The 27,490-nt window shown below is 46.1% G+C and overlaps 1 protein-coding gene across 2 annotated transcripts in view; it reads left to right on the top strand.

The window, feature by feature from the left end:
* The window catches only part of ATG16L2 (autophagy related 16 like 2), a 586,089-nt gene that overhangs the window by 462,687 nt on the left and 95,912 nt on the right, over positions 1-27,490 (top strand). For both annotated transcript variants that reach the window (XM_078658598.1, XM_078658597.1), the window contains exons 14-15: positions 5,952-6,057; positions 22,884-23,042. In XM_078658598.1, the coding sequence (XP_078514724.1) occupies positions 5,952-6,057; positions 22,884-23,042 (265 nt within the window). The remainder of the gene's footprint in view (positions 1-5,951; positions 6,058-22,883; positions 23,043-27,490) is intronic.

The raw sequence follows: 27,490 nt of genomic DNA, 5'->3' as shown, positions 1-27,490 counted from the left end.
TAATTTGCGATTTGCAATTAGGTAATCACAGTTTAGGTAATGTAAGATCAATCCCCCTATTAGGCCTTGAGGCCCATAGGAACGAATGGAGTCACAGTTACAAATAGTGATTCCCTAATTGCGTGTGCTATTTTTAAGAAATCTCAATTAGGGAATGGCTATTTCCTGTCTAGTTTGTTACATCTCATTTTGTGATTACCAAATAGCGATTTCATAAAAATTGCTATTTGGTAATCGCAAAATGATATTTTCAGACATGTGGCCCATAGTTTGTTCAGAAACCTACATTTACAGTCATTATGGTTGCATCTGTTACTCTGCATTCTCCGTACCTCAGCACTTTCCGGTTCTAGGCACTTGTGGTCACATCATTCCTATTAATACCTACCTCCAGCTCTCTCTTGACCTGTTACCTTCACCACACCTCATTCTCACCCTCACATCATCAGTAAACACACAGTATGCTTTGCCTCTTCTTACTCTCTCACTCACCAGTGACCCCTCCCAGTTAGTAACCCTCTTGTCCATTACTTCCCAGACCCCTTTTCCATTTCTCCCTCTCAACCATCGTCTGCCCATTATTTTCCATCATTTTTCATCATACTGGCTGATGTCCTAGTACCTTCCCCATCCTCCTTTGCCCCCACACTTGTCAACTCACCATCCCACCCTCACCACGTACCTTCCCCTAGGTTACATTCAAGGTGGAATGCATCAGAGAAACCTCAGAGCATCATACATCAAGCAAATTCTAAACAAACCCTCCCTTGATCCCAAGAACCAAAATAACTACAGGACGAAACTGCCCTTTTTGGATAACCCGAGAGAAAGGACAATAGTCAAAACAAGGCCAGATTTTTTGCAGTTGACCGCCCAGCTTGTGTCTTCGATAGCCTCTCATTGTACTGTGAAATGTTATTTTACCACATGCTATATGAACACTGTCCTGTAATGTCTGATATGAGCACAGTTAATAAAAAGATTTATTAAAAAAACAAGGCCTTGAATTGTATTTTCTCTTTCTTTGCATCTTCATCTCCAGATTAGCTCAACTTCTCTTTTCTCTTCTTCACTGCACCCGCTCACCACCCAGGGGTCCACCGGATTTTTTACCTTATGGAAAATCTAACTCAGTTCCTTGCAGTTTGATTTTCGTTTTTTCAACCAGATTTTATTGATTTATAAGACATCATCAATATACGTAAACATTTTTCACGCCATATCTAGTGCATTTTGTACATAATATACTTAGTCGTTATTCTCTGGCGTACTTCTCTTAACATTCCCTTCTAACAAAACATTCCCCCCTTGAGTTGCGCGTAAGTGGACATGTTACTACCTCTGTGTTTTGTTGGGTTCTCGTGGGTCGATCTTTTGGGCTCTATGTGTTGCGGTTGCGGTCGTCCCTAGTCTAAGTGCCCTCTTATCCGCTCTCCTATCCTGGCTCCACCAGCCACGGGGTTCTTGCTTCATCATTATTGTCCTGCCTGTTCATCGTCAATTCACTTACCAGGCTTTCCCATGCTCTAGTCCTGCCTATTTTGCCTTTCCCTCGGCTAGCTTCCCTGAGCAACTGTCTACTTACTGCTCCTGCCCATTTCGCAAGCTCTTTTTTTCCAGGAAACAATCTATGGTCCTCCCGGTGCTTTCCAGTTCCTGGCTACCTCTCTCTTGGCCAGGACATAGGCGAGCTCATGGAACTTTCCAGCTGTTTTATTTTTGGCAGTGTCGGGGAACCACCCTAACCGAAAGTGCTCTGGGGTATGCAGAAGCTCACTGTCGATGCGGTTGCCTATCACTTGTTCTATCTCCTCCAAAAAGAGTTGCAGCATGGGGCAGCTCCAAAACATGAAAAGTATGTGTGCCTCCCCCTCCCACCATATCGCGCATCATGCCCACGCTGCTGTGTCTGTACCGAAGTATCTTTTAATTCGAGCCAGTGTTAGGTATGCTTTATGTAGCACATAGAAATTATTTAATTTGAATCTTGCATTTCTAGATGCTTTTGGGGTTTGCTCCAGGATCTTGTCCCACTTGACCTCCGGTATCTGTTTACCCAGGTCCTCTTCCCACTGTAATCGCAGGCGCTCTAGTGGCTTTTACATGTTATACCTCATTGCCTAGTATAGGCAGGACACTGTCTTAATCCCCCACTGCTGACAGCACAACATATCTACACCCTGCTAGCGCCTGTGAATCCATACCCCCAACGTTCCAGTGCTTTCTAATCCTTCATGTGGGGGCCCCATGCTTCAGGAAGTGACCTCCCTGCAAGTCATATTCAGTTTGTAGTTCTTCAATTGGTAGCAGTGCAGTCTTGATACAAGTCTCCCATCACTTTCAGTCCTGCCTCTACCCAGTCCTCCAGCCCTGCCTAGGGCTCCCCCTGTGGCAGACAGCGCAGCATTGTGATAGGTATGTCCAGGTAATAGGGGGGGTCACAGCACCCGCTCGTCTCATGCATCTAGTCCAGCAACTCACCACCACTCTAGTTTCCACAGTGTCTTCAGAAGTATTCCGACGCACTCCTAGTAGGACTTTTGCCGGGGTTGTGGCATCTGGCGCGGCCGGGTATTGTTCCCTTTCCGGGTCACGGTCCGCTACCAACCATTGGCTCAATCAATACAGCTGGGCAGCTATATAATAGTTCTCAAAATCAGGGACTGCTAAGCTGCCTTCTGCCGTGGAGCGCCGTAGTGAGGCCAGTGCTACTCTTATGCATCCGGCTCCCCAGAGGAATAACGTAACCATTGAGTCAAGCTGTTTGAATTCTGCCCGCTAGATCCACCCCGGGAGAGTCCAAAAGTAGTATAATAGGCGCGGCAGCGTTACCATCTTCAATACTGCTACTCGCCCAGCTACGGACAGCAGCAACGTTCCCCAGAAGTCCATTGCAGTTTTCGTTGATCGTATCACTCTACCCACATTACCTTCTAGTAATTCTGATGAGCCGTGATATATTTTGACTCCAAGATACTGCAGGCAGCTAGGTTCCCATTTCAGGTGCTCTAGATCGGGTGGTGGGGGGGTGTCGGGCATCATTGGGTATAAGCTGGACTTTTGCCATTTAACTTTGAGGCCGGACAAGGTGCTAAATTGGGCCAGCATGTAACGCGCTCCTCTCAGTTCGTCCGCTGTATTGCTGAGGAATAGCAAGAGGTCATCTGCATACAAGACTATGAAAAGCTGCCCGCTATTGGCCCTGCACGCCAGTGGCTCCATAGCCAGCGTGAACAGGAGCAGGGAGAGAGGTCATCCCTGCCTCGTACCTCCCTCCACCCTCTGTCTAGGCGAGATGGTCCTCCTGGTGCACACCCGGGCCGCAAGTGATGCGTACAGTAGCTGCACCCTTGCCAGAAATCCTCCTCTTCTTAGGTCCATCCTAACCAGGACTTCATAGAGATAGGACCACTCCAGGCTGTCAAAGGCCTTCTCAATGTCCACTGCAAACACCGCCCCAGGATAAAACCTGCCTGGTCCACGTGGACCAGTTCTGGCATGTGGGGAGTAGGTGCATCGCAAGGATTTTGCTCAGGATTTTGTAACCCAGGTTTAGCATGAATTGTGGCCTGTAAGCCGTATAATCGTATGTTCCTTCCCAGGCTTAGGTACCTGGGCAATAAGGGCCTCCCTAGCACTCTCCGGCAGCATTCCCACTTCTCAGGACTCTTGGTACATTGTGACCAGTCGGGGGCCCAACTCCTCCACAAATGTTGAGTAATACTCAGCCGGTAGACCGTCTATACCTGGGGTCATGTTCCTCACCCATACCCTTAATGGCAACCCACATCTACTGCTGAGTGATGTCTGTCCCCAATTCTTCCATCTCTTCCGCGTTCAACCTTGCCATCCACAGATCTGCAAGGTATTCCCTTGCACCTGTGTGCTCGCCTTCTCACGACCTTCTATACAGTTTGGCATAGTAACGAGCAAAGACTTTGTTGATCTTCGCCTGTGTATAGTGTCTGACATCCATCTCATCTTCTATTTCCACCAGGGATGGACCCCTTCTCACCGGGTTCGTCAGCCATGCCAAGAGCGATCCCGATTTGTCCCGCTCAGCATGAGTACGCTCTAGGCATTTCTTGTAATCGAAGCGTCAAAGCCCCTCTGTTTGCTTTGCCACTTCCTCCTTGGCCTCTAAGAGTGCCTGCTGCAGCTCCGGGTTCTCTGGTCTCCTGCTTTCCAACCCTCTAAGGGTTGTCTCCACCCCCTCTATTTCACCCAGGATGACACGCTTGACCCCCGTGATACGCGTTATACTTTGGCCCCTCAGGACCATTTTGAAAGCGTCCCACTGTGCGTTTGGCGATGAGGCCTTCCCCGTGTTGGCCTCAAAATAATGTGCTATTTCACCCCTAATCTCTTCCCGGAAGACCTGGTCCTCCAGGGTGTCCACGTGAAGCCTTCATGTAGAGATCGTCGTTACAGGGTGCATCCACTTCAAGGATAGAACTAGTAGGTTATGAGCCGATATCGTTCGTGCAAGGTATTCCGCGGCAGTAATGTGGCGCTGAGTGTCTACTGAGCCCAAGAAGGCGTCTAGTTGCGCATGCACTTCAAGAACCACTGAGAAATAGGAGTAGTCCCTTTCTGTCTCTATGTAGTGAATGCATGGGATGCATGCACTGCTTGGAAGTTTTGCTGTGGGGGGGTGGTATCTATCTAGGAGTGTATTGTCTACACTGTTAAAGTCGCCCCCCATTAGAGTAGTGCCTGTCAGGTATTGCGTTAAGCTGTGACTCAGTCTCGCAAAAAAGATTGGTAGTTCTGCATTGGTGGCATAGATACTAATTATACTAATCTCTTGACCCTCTAGCCGCCCCTTTATGGCTACATATCAAACCTCTGGATCTACCAGGGAGCTCGTCAGCTGAAATGGAACCCCCGCTTGTATCCATTTTAGCACCCCTCGAATTCATTGCAGTTTGATGAATTTTTATTAACTCACCGGCTTCATTATATCGCTCACAAGCACTGTCTGCTCAGTGCTTTGGCTTTCTCTCTTCTCTTTCCATGACTGAATGGTTAGAAACAATCTGAAACTCAACGACAGTAAAACAGAAGTACTAACCTGTTCGAGTTTGTCACATCATGTGTCATCATCTGGGATGCCTTCAGGGCTGAGTATTCTATTTCTTCCATAGTCATCTGTAAAATGTTTTCATCTTTGATGCAGACTTTACTTTTGAGCTCAGTACAACCCGGTTGCATCACTCTATTGTCTTCTTCTGCTGTTATTAATCTTGGTTTCCTTCACTTGCATGATTTGACTTTAACTGCAATGGCTTCCAAAACCAAACTTTAAAGGGAACGGCGGTAGTGGAAGTCTAGCGCCAAAAAGCATGTTTATGTTCTACAAAAGCAAGTAAGATTTGATAGCCCACATACAACACTTTCTAAATAACAGATGTCTTGCTTGTTGAAGCTTGTTTGCTCCTCTTGAATTTGTTACATCAAGAATCGAAGCAGAACATGCTAATATGTTTTTGAAATCTGCAATTAAATAGCTATTATGCCATCGAGTTGTGGGTCAACTTTTCAAAGAGTTTAATAGTTAGTTGACATGGGAATTAGTGACACTTAACAGAAATTAAAGGCTCGTAGCAATTGATTGGCCTGTTCACATTTGCTCCTAGTGATTCTCTGAGTGATTCTTCTCATTTGAGTGACAGGGAGATCTAGCCATGATAAGTATAGCAAATAAAGGTAGGGTATAGGGAATATTGGTATCAAGATTGGGACCTTCTAAATGTGAGTGTATTAACCCTACTACAAGGAAAGAAATTGTTTCACTTGATCGATCAACCACTGCATGATTTAAATCCTTTGTGTTGAGGAAACCACATGTGAATAAACAAGATTTGGTATCTACCCCCGTAAACATGTACAAATGCTTTTCGAATGACCTCCATTTTAAATTCAGCTTTTTCTGCTTTGTTTTGTTTCAGGTGTGAGTACTATTAATGTGCCGTCTCTTTGCACCGACGTGGTCTGTGCTGACTACTACATCATCAGTGGACACCAGGATGGAAAAATCCGGTTCTGGGACTATAGGTAAACATTTCTGAACGCTGATGTGTGCTACAGTATTCCTATCATTTCATTAGGACACGCAACTCTTGTTTATATAAAAAATAAATAGATATTTGGTAGGTCATCTGTAAATACGGAGGATCTTGAATCACGAAAAACAGAGCATTGCCTGGTAACTGTATTCCAAGTAGCAGTAACATCTGGTACCCAAGCATCCACTGTGGCATTCATTATGCTAAAGGTCACATCACCATATCTATTGCTACTTGGCAAGTTGTTTTTTTAATATTATATACATTAAAAAGTAAGGTACATCTTTTAGGAGTTGATTGTCTGCTCCCTCACCTTTGTGCTTTTGGTGTTCACTGCCTAGGGTATGCAGCTGATGTCTGCCATGGTGAATCTGAATTTGTGAGTGAGTGTTATGAAGTTGCAGTGCGTCATTTCACAGTCAGTTGTGACTCCGCGTCGGGGGCAGCAAGGCAGAGACTTTCTCCTGGCAATCGATGCATATTGGCTCGACATACCCCCCCCCCCCCCATGTTAAGAGGCTCATGAGGCACATCATACTATGAGAATATGTTCGCTAATCGCAGATATCTCCTTGATTGTTGATTTAGGTACACATTAGCCTTTATTTAATTTGATCACTTTTCTGTAAAATACAGATTTTGGTAAGAAAACGTGAGTAAGGCGGGGATTTGTGCACCCCGTCCTGAAGAAGGAGTTCCACTCCGAAACATGTTGACGCACACATGAGGTGATGTACATCATATTACATAAGAACCTCACAACACACCATTTTAATAGTACCAGCCCGGGGGCTCATTAACATTTTTTTAGTATACCCCACGAGCCAGGCACTTTTTAACCATCACTTTAAACACTTCAAACCCCACTACTCACTTAATATCACAAACACCCTCACACACACACCACACATAGTCTGAGTAAAGAGTGCTCCCGCGTAGACGTAGGTCGTAGCACGCCGCATCCCGTAGAGGGGTGCGAAGACCCCAATGATGAAGCATGACACCAACGGGCCTTTTGGTGTGTGAGGGGCATTTAAAGAACACTACGTGCTCCCCACCACTGTAGGGACCACCCATACCCACATGTGGATTCCAATTGTTTATATATACTTGGCTAGGGAGAACAAATCCACACCTTCTCTCTCTCTCCCCCCTTTTTGTTATTTTCTTATGCTTCATCATTGACCAGTTCTCGCCCTCTAAAAACATGGTTTAGTAGAGGGCGGCCATACACCTGACGATATGGATAGTGGGGGCCCAGAAGGAAAAGAAAAGTGAGTTAAAAGTCCATTACAGATGTCACATTAAATTTAATATGGCCGGCATCTGTATGGTACCTTAAAATTGTGGCCGGTGTATAGAGGAAATGATAATCCTCCCACCGAAGTAAAAGGGTCAACATGTTTCTGCCTAGTGGTCCATTTGGGTCCTTGGCATTCATCAGGACCTATATCTAAGGGCACCACTCTCACCGCACTACGGTATGAGGACATTCGCTGGGTGGGGTGGTCTTACACACTCCACTGAGTTGTTGGCTTTGACGTCTGAAGCCTGAAATGAGACATTAAAATATTTTGTAGAAAAACAAATATAAAGAAATAACTGCACAAACAAGCCTATAGTACAGAAACAATCAATTTAACAGGCTACAGATGCGCACAAATGGTGAAGTCATACATCTGTGCACAAAATTAAGGACAATGTGTTTGTCTTGCTTACCCTATCAAAGGAGCAAAGTGCCCCATAGGAGGGTGAGGGCAGTGTCCCCTTTGGTCCAGAGCTAGACTGTGATATTTCCAAGAATGAGGAGAAAAAGGAGAGAAGACAAAAACATACTTTGTAATTGTATAGTTCTAGTCAGGAACCGGAAAACCAAGGTTCCTTCTGATTAGGCAATACCTGAAAGTGAAAACACACTCTTTCCAAAAATTCACACTGTTACTGTATGTAGAAATGCTCTTCGCCGTTCAATCTGTCTGCGTCCTCATCCACTCCTCGATGTTGAGTGAGTGATTTCGATTTGGCGCGTATATAGCAAACCAGTGCGCGATAATTGGTACCTATTACTAATGATTGGAAACCGCTGTGGGTCGTCCGGTGTCAGGGGGACTCCCGTTGGAAGTATTGCCTGGTTACCTGAATGCCCAAAGAAGGTGTATCCGGAAAAGTGTTTCCGTACGAGGAGTAGGAACGGTAACCGCCTCTGGGCGGGTCTCGTTGTTATGCCGTTGCTGACAGGAGGGCGGGGTGCTCGCACAAGCGCAGTAGCGCAAAGCGGAAAGTGTCTCTCCTCGCTCTCTGGGCGCGGGACTGTGTCCTGATTGAAGTGAAGCAAGGACAAAAGGCACGAGTGCGCCTGCGCGCCAGCATGCAAGTTGCTCACTTAACTAAAATGGACATATGCCTGCATGCGCCGTATGTCCGGGGGAGTTTTCTTGATGTTAGGCACAATAAAAACGTCCCCTGGTGAAAATGTAAGTGTAAAAAGGCGGCGGGCCTGGGTGAGTGGAAGTGGGACCACTCTTTACAGTACCAGGTGCTGCCTAGGTGTTTCAAGAAGATTATTAAATTGCAACCTGGGGCCAAATAGGCTAGTGAACCAAGGCATGCAACCTAAGTACTATGGGGTGCTAAAGAAACATAAGGAAATAAAATGAGGCAAACTTTAAGTGGCGCAAGTTATGAGGTATTCCAATTTAAGTATGTAAGTAGGTCCCACTGGTATGTCTGTCCCTGGGGGTGAAGGGGTGTAATGAGGTGTTTAAGGTTGAAAGAGCACGTTCATGGTGTAAGTTGTAACCATGGTATTTCGTCATTGAGTCCTGTGCTTGATGTGCGGAGGTGATAGACCCATCTCTTTTCCCTGATGTGTAAGGGTTTAGTAATGTCCGTCTTATGTTTCTTCATTACTTCAAGGACTACCCTCTTCAGGTCAGTGTCTTTATGATTGTGTTCCTGGAATTGTTTGGTGAGTTTGGTGTTAGTCTTTTTACTCATAATCGTGCTTTGATGTTCATTGATTCTTGTTTTAATTTTTCGGGTGGTCATCCCCACATACTTCAAGTTACATGGACATGTCAAGAGGTATACAATGTTTTCCGTATTGCAGTTGGAAAACGTGTTCAATTTCCACGGACGCGGAGTAAAGTCCACATTTGTAAAGCGCACAATCACCCGTAAGGGTCTCTAGGCGCTGGGGGGCCGTCGGGAAGATTAAGCGAGCTATTGCCCAGAGTCACATGGTGCTGGGCTGACCTGCCGCCGGAGCCGGGGATCGAACCGTGGTCCCCAGATTCCAGCGTCAGTCGCCCTGGCCGCGGCGCCACACCTCTTGAGTACCAATGTCCACTTCTTTAGTTGTTGAGGTGAAGGGGCAGGTGACACAATTTCCACAAACATAATGTCCTGTTGGTCTCTGGGTGTTCCACAAGGTGATTTGATCATCCCCCGGCGTGGTAGGCTCTTTTGCATGCACTAGTTCGTCTCGTAGGTTCTTGCTTCGTTTGAATGCAAAGAGTGGCAGGTCCCATCTCTCCCCTGCTCCATGGAGTATCTTCCAATTCTTCTGGACAATTTTCTGGATGGTGTTGGATACCGGAGTGTATGAGGTAACACACACTAGTCTGTTTGTTTTCTCCTTTTCGAGGGTCTCCAGGAGGACATCCCGATTGTTATTTCTGGCCCTTTTCTTTGCCCGTCGGATAATTTTCTTTGGATAGTGCCGTTCAAGGAGTTTTTCTTCCAGTGCATCTGCCTGTTCCAGAAAAGTCTGTGTTTCTGTGCAGTTCCTGTGAACTCGAAGGAATTGTCCAACTGGCAAGTTGTTACGCAGGGCCTTGGGATGGAAGCTTTCATACAATAAGCTATTCCTGTCTGTTGGTTTTTTATGTACCTGCGTGATGATGCCTCCCATGTTCACCTTAATGTCTAGATCTAAAAAGACCGCCTGGTCCTTGCTGATTGAGTGGGTGAATCGAAGGTGTTGGTCTTTTGTGTTTATCCACTCGACAAAGGCTTTTGCAGTGTCCTCCGTTCCGTGCCATACGATAAAAACATTATCTATAAACCTTTTCCAGGTTTTTAGATTAGATGCGAATGGGTTATTTATGTTGAAGACATGGTATTCCTCGAACTGGTTTACATATAAGCAGGCCAAGCTGGGGGCAAATGTGCTGCCCATTGATGTACCAGTAATCTGATGGTACAGTACATCTTCAAATTCGAAACATTTTTCCGTAAGTGCTAGCTCTGCACAATCCAAAATGAAGTGTTGCGGTGTGAGGAAATTCCATTCCATATTCAAGAGGATCTGTTCCACCACTTGTAGTGTGCGTCTTTGAGGAATGCTCGTATAAAGAGCCTTAATATCCATAGTGATGAAGAGGTCTTCTGAGGCATCAATTTCCAAATCTCTGAGGAGACAGAGTACATCTTTAGTGTCTCGTAGGTATGATCGAGATTTTTGTACGATAGGTTTAATAAACCAATCGCAAAATTGCGACAATGGTTCAAGAATTGATTTAATGCCAGACACAATTGGTCTTCCAGGTGGGGGTATTTTTCCGTTATGGATTTTCGGCAGGCTATAAAATTTTGCTATTCTTGGTGAGTCGCCCGTCAGAAAATCTGCCTCCTGCTTCGTAATCCAGTCATTACATAAAGCCTCATCCACCATGCCTTTGATCTTTCTGGAGAGGCGGGGTGTGGGGTTGCTGCTATATTTCTCATAGCTGATGTTATCTGCAAGCATACGGTTGCATTCCTCCTGATACATTGATTTATTCATCAGGACTATTGCGCCCTCCTTGTCTGCAGGCTTTATTGTAGGATCATGGTTCCTTTTCAGTTTTTCCAAAGCTAACCGTTCATTCTTTGTGAGATTCTGAAAGCCTTTTTCTTCTCTGAAGTTGATCTCCTGCATGTCTCTGAGTACTGCATGTTCAAATGCTAATATATGACAGGGTATAGTCTGGGTGGGTGGTACAAATGTAGATTTTTTCTTGAGGCCAGTGTTGGTCGGTTCCCTCTGGTTGTCAGTATCATCCCCAAAGAAATGTCAACGTTTTATCTTCCTGAAAAATTGCGCCAGTTCGGTGTGTAGCAGGAAAGGGTCATTGGTGGGGGTTGGAACAAATCCTAAACCTTTTGATATGACCGGTTCTTCGTCCTTGGTGAGGGTGTAGTTACTCAAATTTACAATATTGGCTACTGCCGACTGGTCGACAGTCCGTCCCCTCTCCCTCTGCTCCTTGTTCCCATGGCTACCGGAGTTTGATCCTCCCACTGGACCCTGGCGTTCGTCTTCTTTGTCTTCCTCTTCTCCTCATGGCCCCTGGTTCAAATCCCAGCGGGTTTACTAAGCCTTTCGTCCTTCCATGGTCTATAAATAAGTACCACTGAGTCGGGTGACAACACCTGTTACTTAGCGCCAGGATGCCTCATGGGGTGAAGGTGTGCTTTGCAGACACATGTTATGTCATGTCAATCAGTTTTTCCACAAAGCTGCTTTTTTATGTTCTCTACACCGGACACCACACTTACTTCTTCCCTCATACTAGACTTGGGTTAGGTACATTGGGGTAGGCGTATTTTAGAAGCACCAGTTGAGTACTTTTTAGCCATTGTTATTTATGTATGTATTTATATGTGGTTTAGAAACAATACAATGCTTTTACAGTATTATTTTATAATATTGTTCTTGCTGTACTTTGCAGCCGGCATTACAATTGTAGCAGTTCACTTTACTTGCATGAGAAAGAAGACTGTTCAATAAAACCTTTTATTGAAAACGCCTGTCTCTCTATTTCTCTGCAACTCTGTAGAAACTAAGCATGCACGATTGACTGAGTAAAATATCTATCTATTGTTTACACGACTCTGAATATACATTTATTCTTGGGAAAACAAAGTTTTCATGTTTATGCGGTTGTCAGAAACTAATCCCTTCTTGTGAATTCGAGAAAGTTTCTAGTGACCTCTGAGCTAGCTGGCACTCACTATTAAGTTTAGTATATTCGATGGAGACCTAGTACACTAAGTCCTACGTCAAATCTATAGGATATAATATTCCAATGTGCAGTGCCTATTTGGAATATAGGAACTACACTACATGGCCTCCCAGCTGCACGTCCCTCCCCCCTTCCCTTAATGGCAGCCCATCCGCGACCCGACCGCAATCAGCACCAGGGACACTGGATCTCCTACCATCCACCACTACAGCACAGCTGCCCTCCGCACACTCAACCCCGGAAGACTCATAGACTGCCAACAGGCCACCCCAAACATAACCCACGGCCAGTTCTCCTGCCTCCACTGCCATCAGACATTTACCACCACCCTGGCCACCAACACCACCAACACCGACACCGGCGACACCCTAAGATGCATTCTCCTCTATGTGCGCTCCATGCACAAACACACCGTGGAGATCTGGAACCTGCTCGACTCTCTCTTGCCCGACATTGCCTTCTTCACGGAGATCTGGACTGACGCCTCCTCCTCCCCGATATCAACACCGCCATCCCGGACGGATATAAGATCCAGAGGAAAGACCGCCCCAACCACCCGGGAGGTGGCCTCGCCATCGCCTACAAGAACATCCTATGCCTCACTACCTCAAGCAAAACCTTCCCCTCTGCTGAACACCTGCACTTCCAGATCCAGGCCAGCCCCAACTCCACACTCCGTGACACCCTCGCCTATAGGGTCCCCTTTGCCGCCACCATCACCGACCTGATCGCACCCCATGCCATCGCCTCAATGAACCACATACTCATCGGAGACCTGAACTGCCACCTCGACAACCTCAGCTACCCCAACTCCACCAACCTTCGTGACAACCTCGCCAACATTGGACTCAAACAACTTGTCTCCACACTGACCCACAAGGCAGGACACACCCTTGACCCCATCTTTGCAGCAAGAAACAGCGTCCACTTCAGCCACACAATCAAACCCCCATGGACCGACCACCACTGCGTACACTTCCTCGTCTACAAACCCAAGCCACCCAAACCAGCCCACTAAGGAACTGGAGCAAAGTCACCGACGAACAACTCAACTCCACCCTCATCCGAGACAACCACACACCGACATTGAACGCCAACCTAGGAGCTAGGGAACTCCACACGTGGATCTCAAATGCCGCAGACAAGCTTGCCCCGCTGCGTAACCCCGACAAACAGCACCCCAGAAAAGCCGCCTGGTTCACCACCAATCTCTAAGATGCCAGACACACCTGCAGACGCCTGGAGAAAACCTGGAGAAACAACAAGACACCCGAAAACTACACCACCTACAAGGAAGTCATGGAAAACTACCACAAACGAGTCAGAACCACCAAAAGGACTTTCATCCACAACAAAATCCTCGCCAACTCCAGCAATTCCAAGGGACTCTTCAATGTCATCCAGAAATTCACCAACCCCCGCAGCGAAGCCACAGACATCACCCTGTTCCAAGACCTCTGCAATAAGCTTGTAACCTACTTCCACCTCAAGATCAAAAACCTCTGACAACTTTGTCGACCATCCACCGGACGCCTCAGCTGCCCCACCCACCAAACACACCAGGCAGCCCACCATCTCCATCTGGACCCCGATCACGGCCAAAGACACTGTCTCAACCATGAAAGGGACCACTCTGGGGCCCCCAACTCACCCCTGCCCTCCACACATCTACCACAGAGCCTCCATCGCACCCGAACTACAACGCACCATTAACACCACCTTCGAAACAGGTACCTTCCCTGACGACAGGAAATGCGCAGAGGTCAGGCCCCTGCTCAAGAAGCCCTCAGCCAACCCCACAGACCTCCGGAACTACCGGCCCATCTCGCTCCTTCCCTTCACAGCCAAAGTGGCGGAGAAAGCTGTAAACAGGGAGCTGAAGACTACGCCATCCTCGACCCGTCCGATTCCGAAGCAACCACAGCTCTGAGACTGCCCTACTCGCCGCCGCAGATGACATGCGCACCGTCCTGGGCTAAGGCCACTCTGCAGACTTGATCCTACTCGACCTAACAGCAGCCGTCGACACCGTCTCCCACCGCACACTCCTCACCAGACTACACGACGCCGGTATACAAGGAACCGCCCTAGACTGGATCCAATCATTCCTCACCGGAAGAAGCCAAAAGATTAGACTACCACCCTTCCACTCCGATACCACGGAAACCACCTGTGGATTTCCACAGGGGTCATGACTAAGCCCGACCCTCGATTCAAAAAGGGGGTGGTGATGGACAGAGTATCTGAGTTAATCAGAACACTCCTACCCAGTCAACAGATCAGGGCTTGATCCATCACCGTTTTTTAGCTCACTGCACCATCCCAGTTCAGAACCTGGCTACATGCAAATTAGTCTGTCCCTGGCCCAGTGCATCATGGGAACAGGACAGACCAAACTACCAAGCCAATTCTTTACCGGAAAGGAAACAAGCTTCCGGGGACCGGTTTCTGGCATTACAGCCGTCTTCGGCCCGGCTTGCTTGAATCCTGATGGTGCAGTAAGCAAGGAACTCACATCTGAGCATACCCTTCCACACTTGTGGTGGCCAAAACGATTCAAAAAGGGGGTGGTGATGGACAGAGTATCTGAGTTAATCAGAACACTCCTACCCAGTCAACAGATCAGGGCTTGATCCATCACCGTTTTTTAGCTCACTGCACCATCCCAGTTCAGAACCTGGCTACATGCAAATTAGTCTGTCCCTGGCCCAGTGCATCATGGGAACAGGGCAGACCAAACTACCAAGCCAATTCTTTACCGGAAAGGAAACAAGCTTCCGGGGACCGGTTTCTGGCATTACAGCCGTCTTCGGCCCGGCTTGCTTGAATCCTGATGGTGCAGTGAGCAAGGAACTCACATCTGAGCATACCCTTCCACACTTGTGGTGGCCAAAACGATTCAAAAAGGGGGTGGTGATGGACAGTAAAGAATTGGCTTGGTAGTTTGGTCTGCCCTGTTCCCATGATGCACTGGGCCAGGGACAGACTAATTTGCATATAGCCAGGTTCTGAACTGGGATGGTGCAGTGAGCTAAAAAACGGTGATGGATCAAGCCCTGATCTGTTGACTGGGTAGGAGTGTTCTGCTTAATTCAGATACTCTGTCCATCACCACCCCCTTTTTGAATCGTTTTAAGCCCGACCCTCTTCAACATCCACATGGCCCCCCTCGCCGCCATCGTCCGACAACATGGGCTCAACATCGTAGCCTACGCTGACGCCACCCAGCTCATCCTTCTCTTACATCGCAGCCAAAATCTGGAACGAGCTGCCCGCAGACATCAGACGCGCCCCCTCCCTGAACACCTTCAGGGAGACCCTCAAGACCTGACTCTTCGGCTAAAGGGATCTGCCGCCCCCACTTCCTCCCTCCTCCCTCCCCCCTCCCAGCGCCTTGAGACCCTCTCGGGTGAGTAGCGCAGTTACAGTTCCCCTGATTGATTGCTGATTGATTGATTGTTCAAAAAAGCTGACGTGATTCTCAAATGAAGATAATACTCTGTCACTTGGCAAAGCCAATGCTTGATCAATATTCAATGTCCATTACATGTCCATCCTCAGAGGCAAAGCATTTTATAGTCTGACAGAGGTAGCTTTACACAGGTGAGAGTAACCCAACATCAGCCATTGCTTAATGCATCTTTCATTCACATTTTGGATCAGCCAGGGTTAGTGGCTTAGTGGACTAATGCAACCGCTGCAAGGATCTGTGTTTAACCTCACGATCAGCTCAGTCTTATATTCTTCCGAGGTCAACATTGAGTTGGGTGACAGTAAACATCTATTATTTCGACCCCAAGATACCCTTTAGGGTGAACATTTGATGTACAAATACACAATATGTTAAGAGCCTACAAGACAGCAACCGAGAGATGGAACTGTCAGTCTGGAGATTTCACCCACAGCCATCCAAAACACAGTATGAACCTAAAACCTGGTCTCTTATGCCCATATTGCAGGTAGGACAAATGCCTTCTGCAGCCTTTAAAAGGGAAATTTGCGTTTTCAGGAGGACCCGTACATAAAACATTGAGACAATGCTTCTTGAACTGAGTTACCTTGACCCTTTATTTCATGTAATGAGGCACCCACCACAGTATGTGAAGGTTTAGTGACACAAACTAAATAACTGAAGGTGGTAACAAACTTGTAGGGAACCAGATCAGCATGCTGGGGCAAATAAAGGTTCGTAATGTGATAGTTTCAATGGTTAACAACAAAACAGACCACGAAAGTTCTAGCACCGCCAAGATCTGAGACACAACCCCAAATATGTTTATAGTGTTTTCACCTGGAGGTGCTACAAATCAGTTAACATGATTTTCTTTGAACAGTGTTGTGAGTTCTCTGCTGTCCTGTAAATGTGTGGTTTCAGTTCTCTTACAATGGCTTTGTTATTGCCTCCAGCCAAACAGATGTTGCAGTGTGTCAAGTATGTTATGTTACGACCTACACCCTAGTTTCCCAGTGGCCTTGTTCAAGGGGGATAACTCTGTAGGTTCTGGCTAAGACAGTTGAGAATCTGATGTGCATACATGTTTTAAACACCCAGAAACCCAACACTTCAAAGCCAACTAGAATTCAAACCTTCATAATATTATGGTTTTAGTTTGCTAACAAGCTGGTCCACTGCCCAGTGAAGTGGTCTCTTGGCTCCAGTGTTGGTTATGTGGGAGGAGGTACACTGGACAAAATCAAACTCCAGTGGTCGGTAATCAGGAGTGGGCACAGGATACGCACTTCAAGGGCAGACCAGTTACTGCCTCAGTTGGTCTCCAAGTCCCAACAGGGGGGCTACTGGTGTTGGGTCTGGGCTATCACACACAAAAACTTAGTGTGGCACCCACATGTCATGAAAGGTGACTGTAACATTTGTTGGTGGTGGCAGAAGCACCCACAGGACATGAGGCATCCTTTGGATATCAGTAGTCATTGGGGAACAGGGATTTCAGAATGGAGTCTGAGTTGTCTGTAAAGTGTGATGCCTCCAAAATCATAAGGGCTAGAGCGATAGGTTCCAGGAGCAGGGCTTTCAGCAGCAGATAATGTGCGCTCTTATACATTCGGGTCTAGCTAGCGCTATATAAAACTCTCAAATAAATAAATAATCTTGAACTATTCACTTAATGTTGTGCTTTCTCCTACTTTTCCAAATGCTGATCCGTTTAATGTTTCTCTCTAACACTCCATGTGAAATCTTTGAATTATGGTTTTTGCTGTTACACATGACTTAGCTGCTCTGTTTATACTTTTTGTCTATGTTGTGAACATTTACTGTTGTAAAGCGCTTTGACTCAGAAGCTCTGTATTGACTTGTTAACTTTGATGTGAACATTTACTGTTGTAAATCGCTCTGATACCTTCGGGTCTAACTAGCGTGGTATAAAACTCTGAGATAAATAAATAAATATTGGAATGCTGCACTTAGACATGGGTTGAAATTGAAAAGCTCTGGTGCCCCTCATGGGCTGAAAAAAGGCCACACAAACTTCCACAGAGTTTGAAATAGAAGCATTATGCGAAGTATTTTTCTTGGTCGATCCCCTGTTTGCTGGTGGAGCAAAGCTTCTCCTCCTACCCAACTAAACACTGCCTTCTGTTCTGAAGGGACTGTGTTTGCCTTAATCTACATAGGCGGGATCCCAGTGCCGTCACCTGGAATACTGATTTATTAAACCTTGACAGCAGACAATAGATTTCAAGAACATCTGCAGAGACGTTCTTTCGGGAATTTCACAAATGAAGTAAATGGTGCCCGCCACTTAATAGTGAACAGTAGATTTCATGGTAGAGAGTATAGACTCCTCAAGTATTGTCTATGGCCCATATGTACAAAGCCATTTAGCATTTATTAATGGACCAAATCGCAATTGGGGGCCGTTAAGAAATGCTGAATAGGCTTTCCATATGCACATAAGAGGAAATGTGGTCGCAAAACACGATTTCTACCAAGTAGAAATCGCATTTTGCAATTCCCTAAATTGTAAATCGCAAAAAGGGATTTCCTATTTGCGATTTCCTAAGCACTTGTACAAAGAATTTCCTAAATGCGAAATGGGCAGTTCGAAAATTCTGTTACCATTGGATCCGATCCGATGGTAACCATGTGCAATTTAAAAAAATGACCCAAAATTGATTTTTTTGCTTTGCTTGTAGCACGCACATTCCCGGAGGGCATTGGAGCGCTTTACATGAGCACCACTTACTTTTATTTAAAGGAGGGCTAAGTGCCATAGGTACGAATGGTTTTGCATTTACTAAATTAGGAAATGCAAAACCATTCATATCTTAGGCCCACAGGAAGGAATGGGTTTGCATTTCCTAAATAGCGATTCACAAATAGCGATTGCGACTCTGAAGAAATCACTATTAGGAAATTGCTATTTTAGTATAATTCATTTTGCATTTCCTAAATAGCAATTTCTTATGATTTGCTATTTAGAAAATACAAAATGGAAGTTTTGTACATATGGGCTCAAGTGTTTTCTCAATAGTCTTTTAGAAGATTAAAAACGTGGATGCTACAGATAGACAGAGGAGGTTCATTGGGCACTGGATACCCTCACGGTGGACAAGCAGCACTCTACAAACCCACCATACATTACATTGGTACCCAGACAGATCATTACATCCAAGTGGTAACCTAAATTGGGGTCAATATTACTGTAGATCTGGATTGGCAGGCAAAATAGTTTAGGTAAGTGCTGAGTGTTCATTAGGGTTCTGGGCTAAATCTATTTTGCATCCAGATATCAGATGAGTCTGAAACTTGATAGACTTTTTACGGCTCATCCCCAGTGGTTACTGCAGAGATAGGGATGCCAGAAACTGCCTTACACTTTGCAGGGCCACACCATATTGTGCTGATTTCAACATGCATGCTTGTAAATGGCATCATTCGAACCACACACGTTGTCTACGCACACTGCATCTAAACTCAAACACACAACGCGATTATGGAAAATAGAAGGTCCCCAGTTATGAGAAGATTTCATTTGACACTCTTGTTCCCCATATGTACTGGTAAAAAGCCCTTTGCCATCACTTTGATCTTGGATTTCATGAACAATCAATCACCACATAGCTATGTGATTGAGTAGCAACAACTGTCTAGGTTTAGGGATGGGTTGTAACCACTACCGGCACTTTGGGTACATCCTAAGTCCAGCATTGCTTTGTTCCCTGCCGGTAAACCAATACCCAAACACATGGACCTCCCTAAGCGGCCCCTCTGCTGTTAAACTCAGGGAAAAACAAACGGTTGCCAAAAGATTGCTGGCATCGCTGTTTGCACCCTGTAAGGATTCCCCTCGCCTTACAAAAACCTCCTGAAATGTGCTCTAGGTATGTTGTGTAACAATTGTAACCAAACAACTATGTAAGGCAAAGAAATAATGCAATGGTCCAAACCTCAAACCAAGCTGTATACAAAAAGAAATCTTCAACATGTAAAATGCCCCACAACGAAACAAGAATTTTACATCACAAGTTTGGAAAATATCTGGTTAAATAATTTGGTCAGTGGGTCTATCCAGGAAGCTGCATCCTGCGAGCTGCATTTGAAACCTGAGCTGGGATGGTGCAGTGAGCTAAAAAACGGTGATGGATCAAGCCCTGATCTTTGGACTGGGTAAGAGTGGTCTGCTTAATTCAGGCACTCTGTTCATCACCACCCCCTTTTCTGAAGCATTTGAAACCTTATTCACACCATTCAAATTCTCTGCGAACTAGGTACAGTTAATAAGGATAACCCAAGCTTCAGAAGGAGCTATTCAAGAGATGAAGCGTAGTGCAAGTTCATTGGTTGGTATTCAAACCTTCCCTTGTTTATTGGGACATTCCTGGATCTGTTGTGGTTTCAGAGGGTGGTGCTGCTGAACTGTATTCAATTCACGTTCAGTTAGGTTGAGCTGTGGCACTGCTACCTGATGTAAAATAGCACCAGATTCTAAAAATGCAGTAAAGTTTTTGAGCTGTTGAGAGTCTTTAAGACAGTAGAAGCAATCCCAGTATACTTCAGGTTAGCTGTTGGGTGGTCTGCGCAAGCTGGCAGCTGGTCCCATAACATATCCTTTAATTGGGGACTATTCCATAGACAGGCTCTACAGTCCAGTTTCCAGCCCTTCAGAACAACAAGAACTCTGATGCCTTCAGGCATCAAATCAAGAGGAAGTCTTCAACATTCTTGGAACAGGGATTCAAGTGGAGGAAATGACAGCCATCCTAGCACATCCCTTAACATGCGAAGGAGGTCTACTTGTCATTCCTCTCTTCTTCTGGCTTTAATTGAGGATCAAAAAGAAGAGAGGCTAGCATGTCAATCGGATATACCCCTAAACCAATCCCTAGCTATTCCCTGTATGTCCCATTCCCCCTTGTTGATTTATAGCGCACGCTAATCACCTGTGAGGGCATCCAGGGGGTTGAGCAGGTCTGTATGGGTGTAGTCCCCGCATGGATATTCGAATAGCCATGTATTCAGCTTCTTGGGAAATCAAAAATTAAGGCTCTGGTTTGCTGCGGAAGTTTGTTCCAGGTTTTCGGTGCAGTCTAGGAGAACACGTGCCCTCCTGCTCAGCTTTTGTGAATGTGGGGGTTGTCCATATGAGAGTGAGGCTGATCGTAGGTGTACAGCTGGCTTGTGGCAGTGTATTCAGCTGTTAAGATATGCTGGTCCAGTGTTGTGCAATGCTTTATATGTGTGCATGAGGAGTTTGAATTGGCTGCGTTTGTGATTGGAGAGCAAGTGGAGCTCTCTAAGGTGAGGTGAAGTCAGATGTGGGTGTGGCGTAGGAGGTTGAGGACGAGTCTTGCGGAGGCGTTATGAATGGTCTGGAGTTTGTGTGTGAGCTACTCGGAGATGCCGACACAGAGTGCATTGCCATCGTAGAGTTTGCTTGTGATGAGTGCCTGCGAGACGGTTCATCTGCTGGTCTGTGGCAGCCATTTCAAGATATTTTAGAGCATGTGCACGATGTGGAAGCAGATCTATTTGTGTGCAAGTCCTTTGATGCCAATCTTGTGGAGTCTTCCGATGGGTATGCTATGGAGACTGTATCTAATGCTGCAGAGGTCAAGCACAGTTAGAGTTGCTGTCTCTCCGCGGTCCAGAATGGTCTGGATGTAATCGGTGGCTGCGATAAGGGATGTGTCAGTGCTGTGTTTTTTTTCTGAATCCTGGTTGGATGTTGTGCTGCAGGTGGTGTAATTAAGGGTGGGTTGTGAGTTGCTTGTTGATGGCCTTTTCTACCACTTTGGCTGAGTAGGGGAGCAGGGCGATTGGACGGACATTCCTGGTTCGAGTCGGCTGATGGTTTCTTGAGGAGGACGTTGACCCACTGCATTCTCCAGACTTCTGGAAATGTGACGGATGTTATGGGATGTGGACAATGTGGTTGAGGATGGTGCTGATTGCTGCTGCTCCTAGGTTGTAGATGTGGTGGAGGCAAGGATCTGCATGGGCCCCTGAGTGGATCGACTTCATGATCGTCGCTATGTCGTCTCTTGTGAAAGTTTCCCATTTGGTTATGGGGTTGTCTTTGTTGTTGATGGGCAGGCTGGCGATGAGATCACCAGGACTTGGTTGATGTGCGAAGTTGCTGCTGATGCTTGCAATTTTGTTGTGGAAAAAATTTGTCGCTGAGTTCTTGGGACAAGGAGATGCTGTTGGAGGCCGGGGTGTGGTGAAGTCCTTGGTAATCAAGAACATCTGCTTGTGGCTGCGAGCGCTCCCTTTGATACGTTCAGCTAGTGCTCTTTTTTTGGTGTTTCTCAGATGCTGGTGATAGTGCTTGAGTGCAGCCTTGGACAAAAATCCAGAGCACACTTAGTGTATCAAATCAAATTTCAAGCTTCAAATGGTCAAATGGCCAAACCAATGGGATAGATCAAACCAGTCATAAGTTTTCAAAAGTTTTATTGTTCAACAGTGTTCTTTTCTCAGAATCACTGTGCCATATCACTCTAGCCTACACGTGTTTCATCACAGCATGTGGCTGTGAATCTTCAGGGCTGATCTAAAAGATCGAGGCGCGATATCGGGAGACCGGTGATAATTCCGTCCCGGTCCTAATCGGGATGTTTCCGTGCACAAGAGAGCGGTACCGAAGATAATCGGTTTCCGTCAGAATAGGGGTAATGTGTGTGGTTACACAGCGTCGGTATTTCAGGCCGTTTGTTGCCCGTGGGTTGAGCTTGGTGCAGCTCCAGTTTCCAAGTGCGGCCTTGTAGGTGGTTCTGTCTGCGGCTGGCTCTTCATCTTCTTTCTAGATGTTTGTAGTGCTGTTTGGAATGTCGAAGGTCCTCTGTGTACCAGGAGGCTTGCCTGTTGGTTATTCTTTGCTTGTTGTGTTTGAAGGGTGCGAGAGTGTCTACGCAGTTCATGATTTAGTTGTTGAAGTAGTTGATTTCTTTGTTGAGGTTGTTCATGGGGTACGATTGATCTGAGGATGTTAAACCAGTCTACAAAGACTTAGGAGGGAAACATGCCTTATGATTGAGGAAGTAGCAACGTACATGGAATGTCAATTTCATTATAAAAGATAAAACCTTTCCTGGGTAACGATTTAACCCCTCTGCAGTTCTGTTGGGCTCCACACTTCTTTGCTGAGCTGCAACAGAAGACTTATTGTTGTTTGTATGGGCTTACAGTGTATTATTCCATCAAAACTCCTGTTGGAAATAGAAAGGCTCAGTAATTACTTACCTCTTATGCATTTTGTGTTTGTGTGTTCCGATGTTAGTGTGTTCATAACTTATTTTGTGATCTTGTGCACTCTTAAGTTGTGTTGTTTGTTCCATTTCCCAGATTGAAGCAGTGTATGCATGAGATTCCACCGAAGGGCAAAATCACGTCTCTCAGCCTGAACTACAACCAAACACAGCTGCTCAGCTGCTCCCGGGATGATGAACTGAATATGATCGATCTGCGCATGACTCGTGTTTGTTTGAGCAGTAAGGTTTTCAGGTAACCAGTAGTGGGATGTCATGGATCCATGGGAAGGTGATTTAGGGCCTGCGGTAGATCTCGGCGTACGGGTTCTCCATCACAACCCATCTCCGAAATATAAATCCCAGAGGATATAATAGGATTTATATTTCAGCGGATGGGATATCCCTCCCCTTTGGGCCGAGGTCTAAATCAGGCCCTTGGAGTGGCTGCCAATTACAGATGTTATGTCTTATTAGATAAATAATAAGTATACTGGAGGCATGCACTCATGTTTACTAGATACCCTATATTTGCTTTCAGAAAAGATGTAAAAGAAATAATTTGTAAGACCAAAACCACCCCCAACTCACTATAAATAAAGATAGAGAAACAATTGTGCACTTGAAAAACCACCTGTAGTTTATCTTTATGGCAGTATTTTGACATTCTCTGTGAATACTTCTAAGATAGTGCTATTGGTATTCCATTATCAATACAAAATGAAACTGTAGGAATGTGGATTGTTAAGCTATGGAAGAGCGAGGTCACATTCTTTTTTTTTTTTTTTCGGAAAACCTTTGTTTGACATTTCAACCAAGTACAAACACGGGCCTACAACCCCCAGGGCCGGCCGTTAAGCAGTTGAAACACAATAAAACAATCAAAACCCAGACTCAGCATCCCGGGGAGCAGATTCGCCACGTCCAATATACGTACTGGTTGTAAACATATCAAGTTGGTAACAGGATAAAAAGGTTCCATTGTATAATATAAGATAGAAGGATCAGGTGCCATACAATATCTCAAGTTGCGAAAAAATGGGGGGGGGGACAAATAGCATATGTCCACAGTTAAATCATCTTCGCGTAAGTCAGCGGCATTAAAACATATTATTAATGGTAAGCGAGCGTACAAATACAGTTCACGCCAGCTGAGTGCCCGCCCAGTAGCACTGAAACATCGCGAGAATTGAGGCACATATGAAACAGCAGAGATGGCCATAAAATTGAACCCATTACACTGACCCGGAAAGGAAGAAAAGAAAAGGGCAAAGAAAGATAAGAAGAAAAAAGGCCATAGAAATAAAACGAAAACAAAACACCCATCCCCCAACCCCCCACCCTGCACCCCTGCAGATGACTACGGCCTACCCCCCAGCAGCGTGCCTGTCGCCCAAGAACTGAGACCCGAAATATAGAAAGACCCAGAGAAAGACAGAAAGAAATTAAACCCCACCCAAAGAGGGGAAATGGAGGAGGGCTATCTTCTACGTGCTCCCGGTCTCTCCCCCCCGCCCTAACAAAGGGGTCCCCCCGAAACTGTCACATCTGAATAGTCCAAACTGAGAAAACATCCCGGGGGGAACCACCAGCCCTGCCCCGGACTCCGATAAGCTAATGAAGCAGTCCCGTTACCGATAAGACCACAATGAACAACCCAAACAACAGTCTCAGCCTTGGCCCCGTCGATCGAATTCGCCGAGTCCCTCAGACGAATAAAGCCCCATCATCAAAATGTCAAAAGATACATAGAAGTGGTCGGAACATAGTTCAGTAGATGGAAGAAGAACAGTAGATCCCAAAGTAAGCAGCCGGTACCGACGATGTCCCTCCCCGTCTCCGAAGCCAGGCCTTATCACATCCGCCATCTTGATATACCGACTGGGGAGGGGGTTCGACACAATCCAAAACAGTGCACAGTACCAATTAAAAGGTTTCAGGAGAGGGACAGCAGTTGAATGTTCCGACAGCTGCAAAACCGGGGATTCCAAAAAATTAAGTCACCGATCACAGCCCATTCAAGGAGATCCACTTCTGTAGGGGCAGGCACAGCTTCCAGCACTGGGTCTAATTGCGCCACTGGGGCGTCGATCAAGAGGCAAGCTGGCTGCCGGGTCTCGGGCATCGAGTCAGGATCCGGTCTCAGTCCTTTAAGTCCATCTGCCGCCGACAACAGGCCGCAGGTCTGAGCTGCCACAGTCGCCTGAAGTGCCTCTAGGGCCGCCAGCACCTCCCGCAATGACGGGCCCCTTTGGTCCTGCTCCGCCTGGTTCCATATTTCCTCAGGCATAATGGTCCCCACGGAGAGGCGCCTTCTCCGGGGTGAGATCAGCAGGAGCAGGACTGTGCGGTGAGGGACCAACCGTCAGTATGCATTAGTACGAGATGAGACTCCAACCCAAGGTGCGCCGGCGATGCAAGTGCCGGGCCTCCTGGTCAGGGACCCCCGCGACACCGCACCGTGCGTCACTCGTCTCCTCACCTCCAACACAACACCAGGCTGCAGATGATAGCAAAGCAATCCAAAAATTTCCGAAAGTTCCAGAGACCGGACCCAGCCGCCCTCAACAGTCCGCTGTTGTTCAACTCAGACCCGGCTAAGCCAGCACTCGAGACCCAGGCTTCCAGACTGTGTTAGGCCACAAATCAGTCCTCGACGTTACTCAGCTCCACAATGTCAGAAAACCCCCGGGATCACACCATCGGAGTGCGGATTAGTTCACACACACAGATCCGGGGCAGGAAATCAGGATAAGTGACAGGATCTTGGAGCGCAAGACGGAGGTCAGCGGAGCCGGGAGACTATGCGGCCATCTTGCTTGCTGTCGTAGCTCCTCCTCCGAGGTCACATTCTTGATATGAGCTTAGGCTGAGCTCCCACAAAGTCAAACCTGCACATTCCTATTAAGTACAGTTGTTTTCGGTAAGAAATACGTGGCTTAACCATGGCATGACGGTACTGGCAGTGAGGCCTTCTTCAGAGAATAATATCTCTGGTACATGTGCAAAAATGCAGAATGCATGCGCAGAAATAAATTACTTAAATTGTCCAAACCAATTAAATTAAAACCAATACAGTTTAATAATTAAGATGACACAGAAATGAAGGCAAATCAGTGACAAGATCAGCAGTTAGTTAAAAACCAAACAATAATGGTTCCAGCAGAAATAATACCAATTTCTCACTTAAGTGTGTTAGACTGATATCTAGGAATCCTCTACAGCCACATGGCGATGGAGCATGGTCAGATACATCTTACTGCTTTATCTAGGTGAAAGATTAGAGAGGCTGGAGATATGAGGACCTCTTGCAGCTGACTCTTAATAGAGTGAGGCTCAGGAAGAGTTGGTGGTTCATTCTGGTCAAAGATTTTACCTTCAGAATTGATAAGGATTTAACTTTTTCAGCAAGATGACTTTGTAAACTGTAGCCGGATAAGATCATGAGATTGCATTCTCCTTTTTGATGGTCCTGCAGTAGTCTCAAACTCAATGGCCCGAATTCCATGCCTATACAAACCACTAAAGTGGATTGCAGCTGCGCAGTCTGCAATTGTTGGAGAGACTTTTCTTGGTCATTCAAGGATGAAAAATGTCAGAACTTGTTTTCACCATGCCACTCGAAATGCCTCCAAACATTCAGGAAATGCTTTTCAGAGACCAGGCCACTGATTCAGTTTGTATGAAGACTCCCCACAGCTCCATTTCAGGTACATTGCAAAACGTCCATTTGTAATTGATTATGCATATTTTCTGCAGGTTCCTGAGTCGAAAGGTCGTTTCCATTCCCAAGGCACAGGGGAGGCATTTGACATAGACTGGCTGAAGAAATGTACTTTCCATTGGTTTATCGTTCTCTTCCAAGTGAACAAAGCTTCCTTTCTTTCCAGGAGCTTCTGCACTTAGCAGCTCCAGCAGAGAAGTAGACCAGGCAGGGAGGCTCTTTTGGAAGGGCCTGGACCTCTTTGTCTTTGGGATCAGCTGGAGGCTGGCTTTATTCGTCCTTCTTTTTCTAGCAGGCAAGGCATCTTCCTTGGAGCAGGAGCCTCTGTGCTTGGAAGTGTTCTAGGGGTTGTGTTTATAAAGCAGATTCTGTCTGTGATTAGTGACTTCCGTTAAACAATTACAACTAAAGCTCTCATTAAGGTTCTGTAGTAAAGGAAGATGCACAGTCCAGCTGGGTAAGTTAGATAATACTTTATTGTAGATTCCTTCTAGGGTAGGTAAGTAGAAGAGGATAGGAAGTATAGGTAAAACCCCACCAGGAGCAAGCTCCAAGCAGCTCAGCCTGAGTTGACCAACTGACACTGTGAGCCAGAGAGACACCCAGGCATTCTATGATGTCATGAACATTCTATTTAGTGGAGAACAGTAGAGAAGTAATTTACTACAGGTTCCTGTTTCCCATGAGCTTTATTGCAACCACTGCCCCACTCTCCTGTACACTCAAGAAATCCAAGCCGTCACTTTTTGGTATTTTCAAGTCGTCGTCTCTCCTCGTCTTTATATGGGTGGATAGGTGAGGAAACACAGGAAGCATGAAAGTACAACCATAGAATAATTTATTAAAGGACCCTCAGCTATAAATCTGTGTAGATGGTAGCAAGACATCACATGGCATGTATTCCACAGATTAAATGATAGTTAATGTATCGAATGTACATCTCTGCCTTGCACATTACTGCAGTACTTTGTGTGCATTAT

This window comes from Lissotriton helveticus, chromosome 8, assembly GCF_964261635.1.
Source record: "Lissotriton helveticus chromosome 8, aLisHel1.1, whole genome shotgun sequence".
In the NCBI taxonomy this organism is placed as follows: Eukaryota; Metazoa; Chordata; class Amphibia; order Caudata; family Salamandridae; genus Lissotriton; species Lissotriton helveticus.
This window is presented reverse-complemented; position numbering and strand designations above follow the sequence as displayed.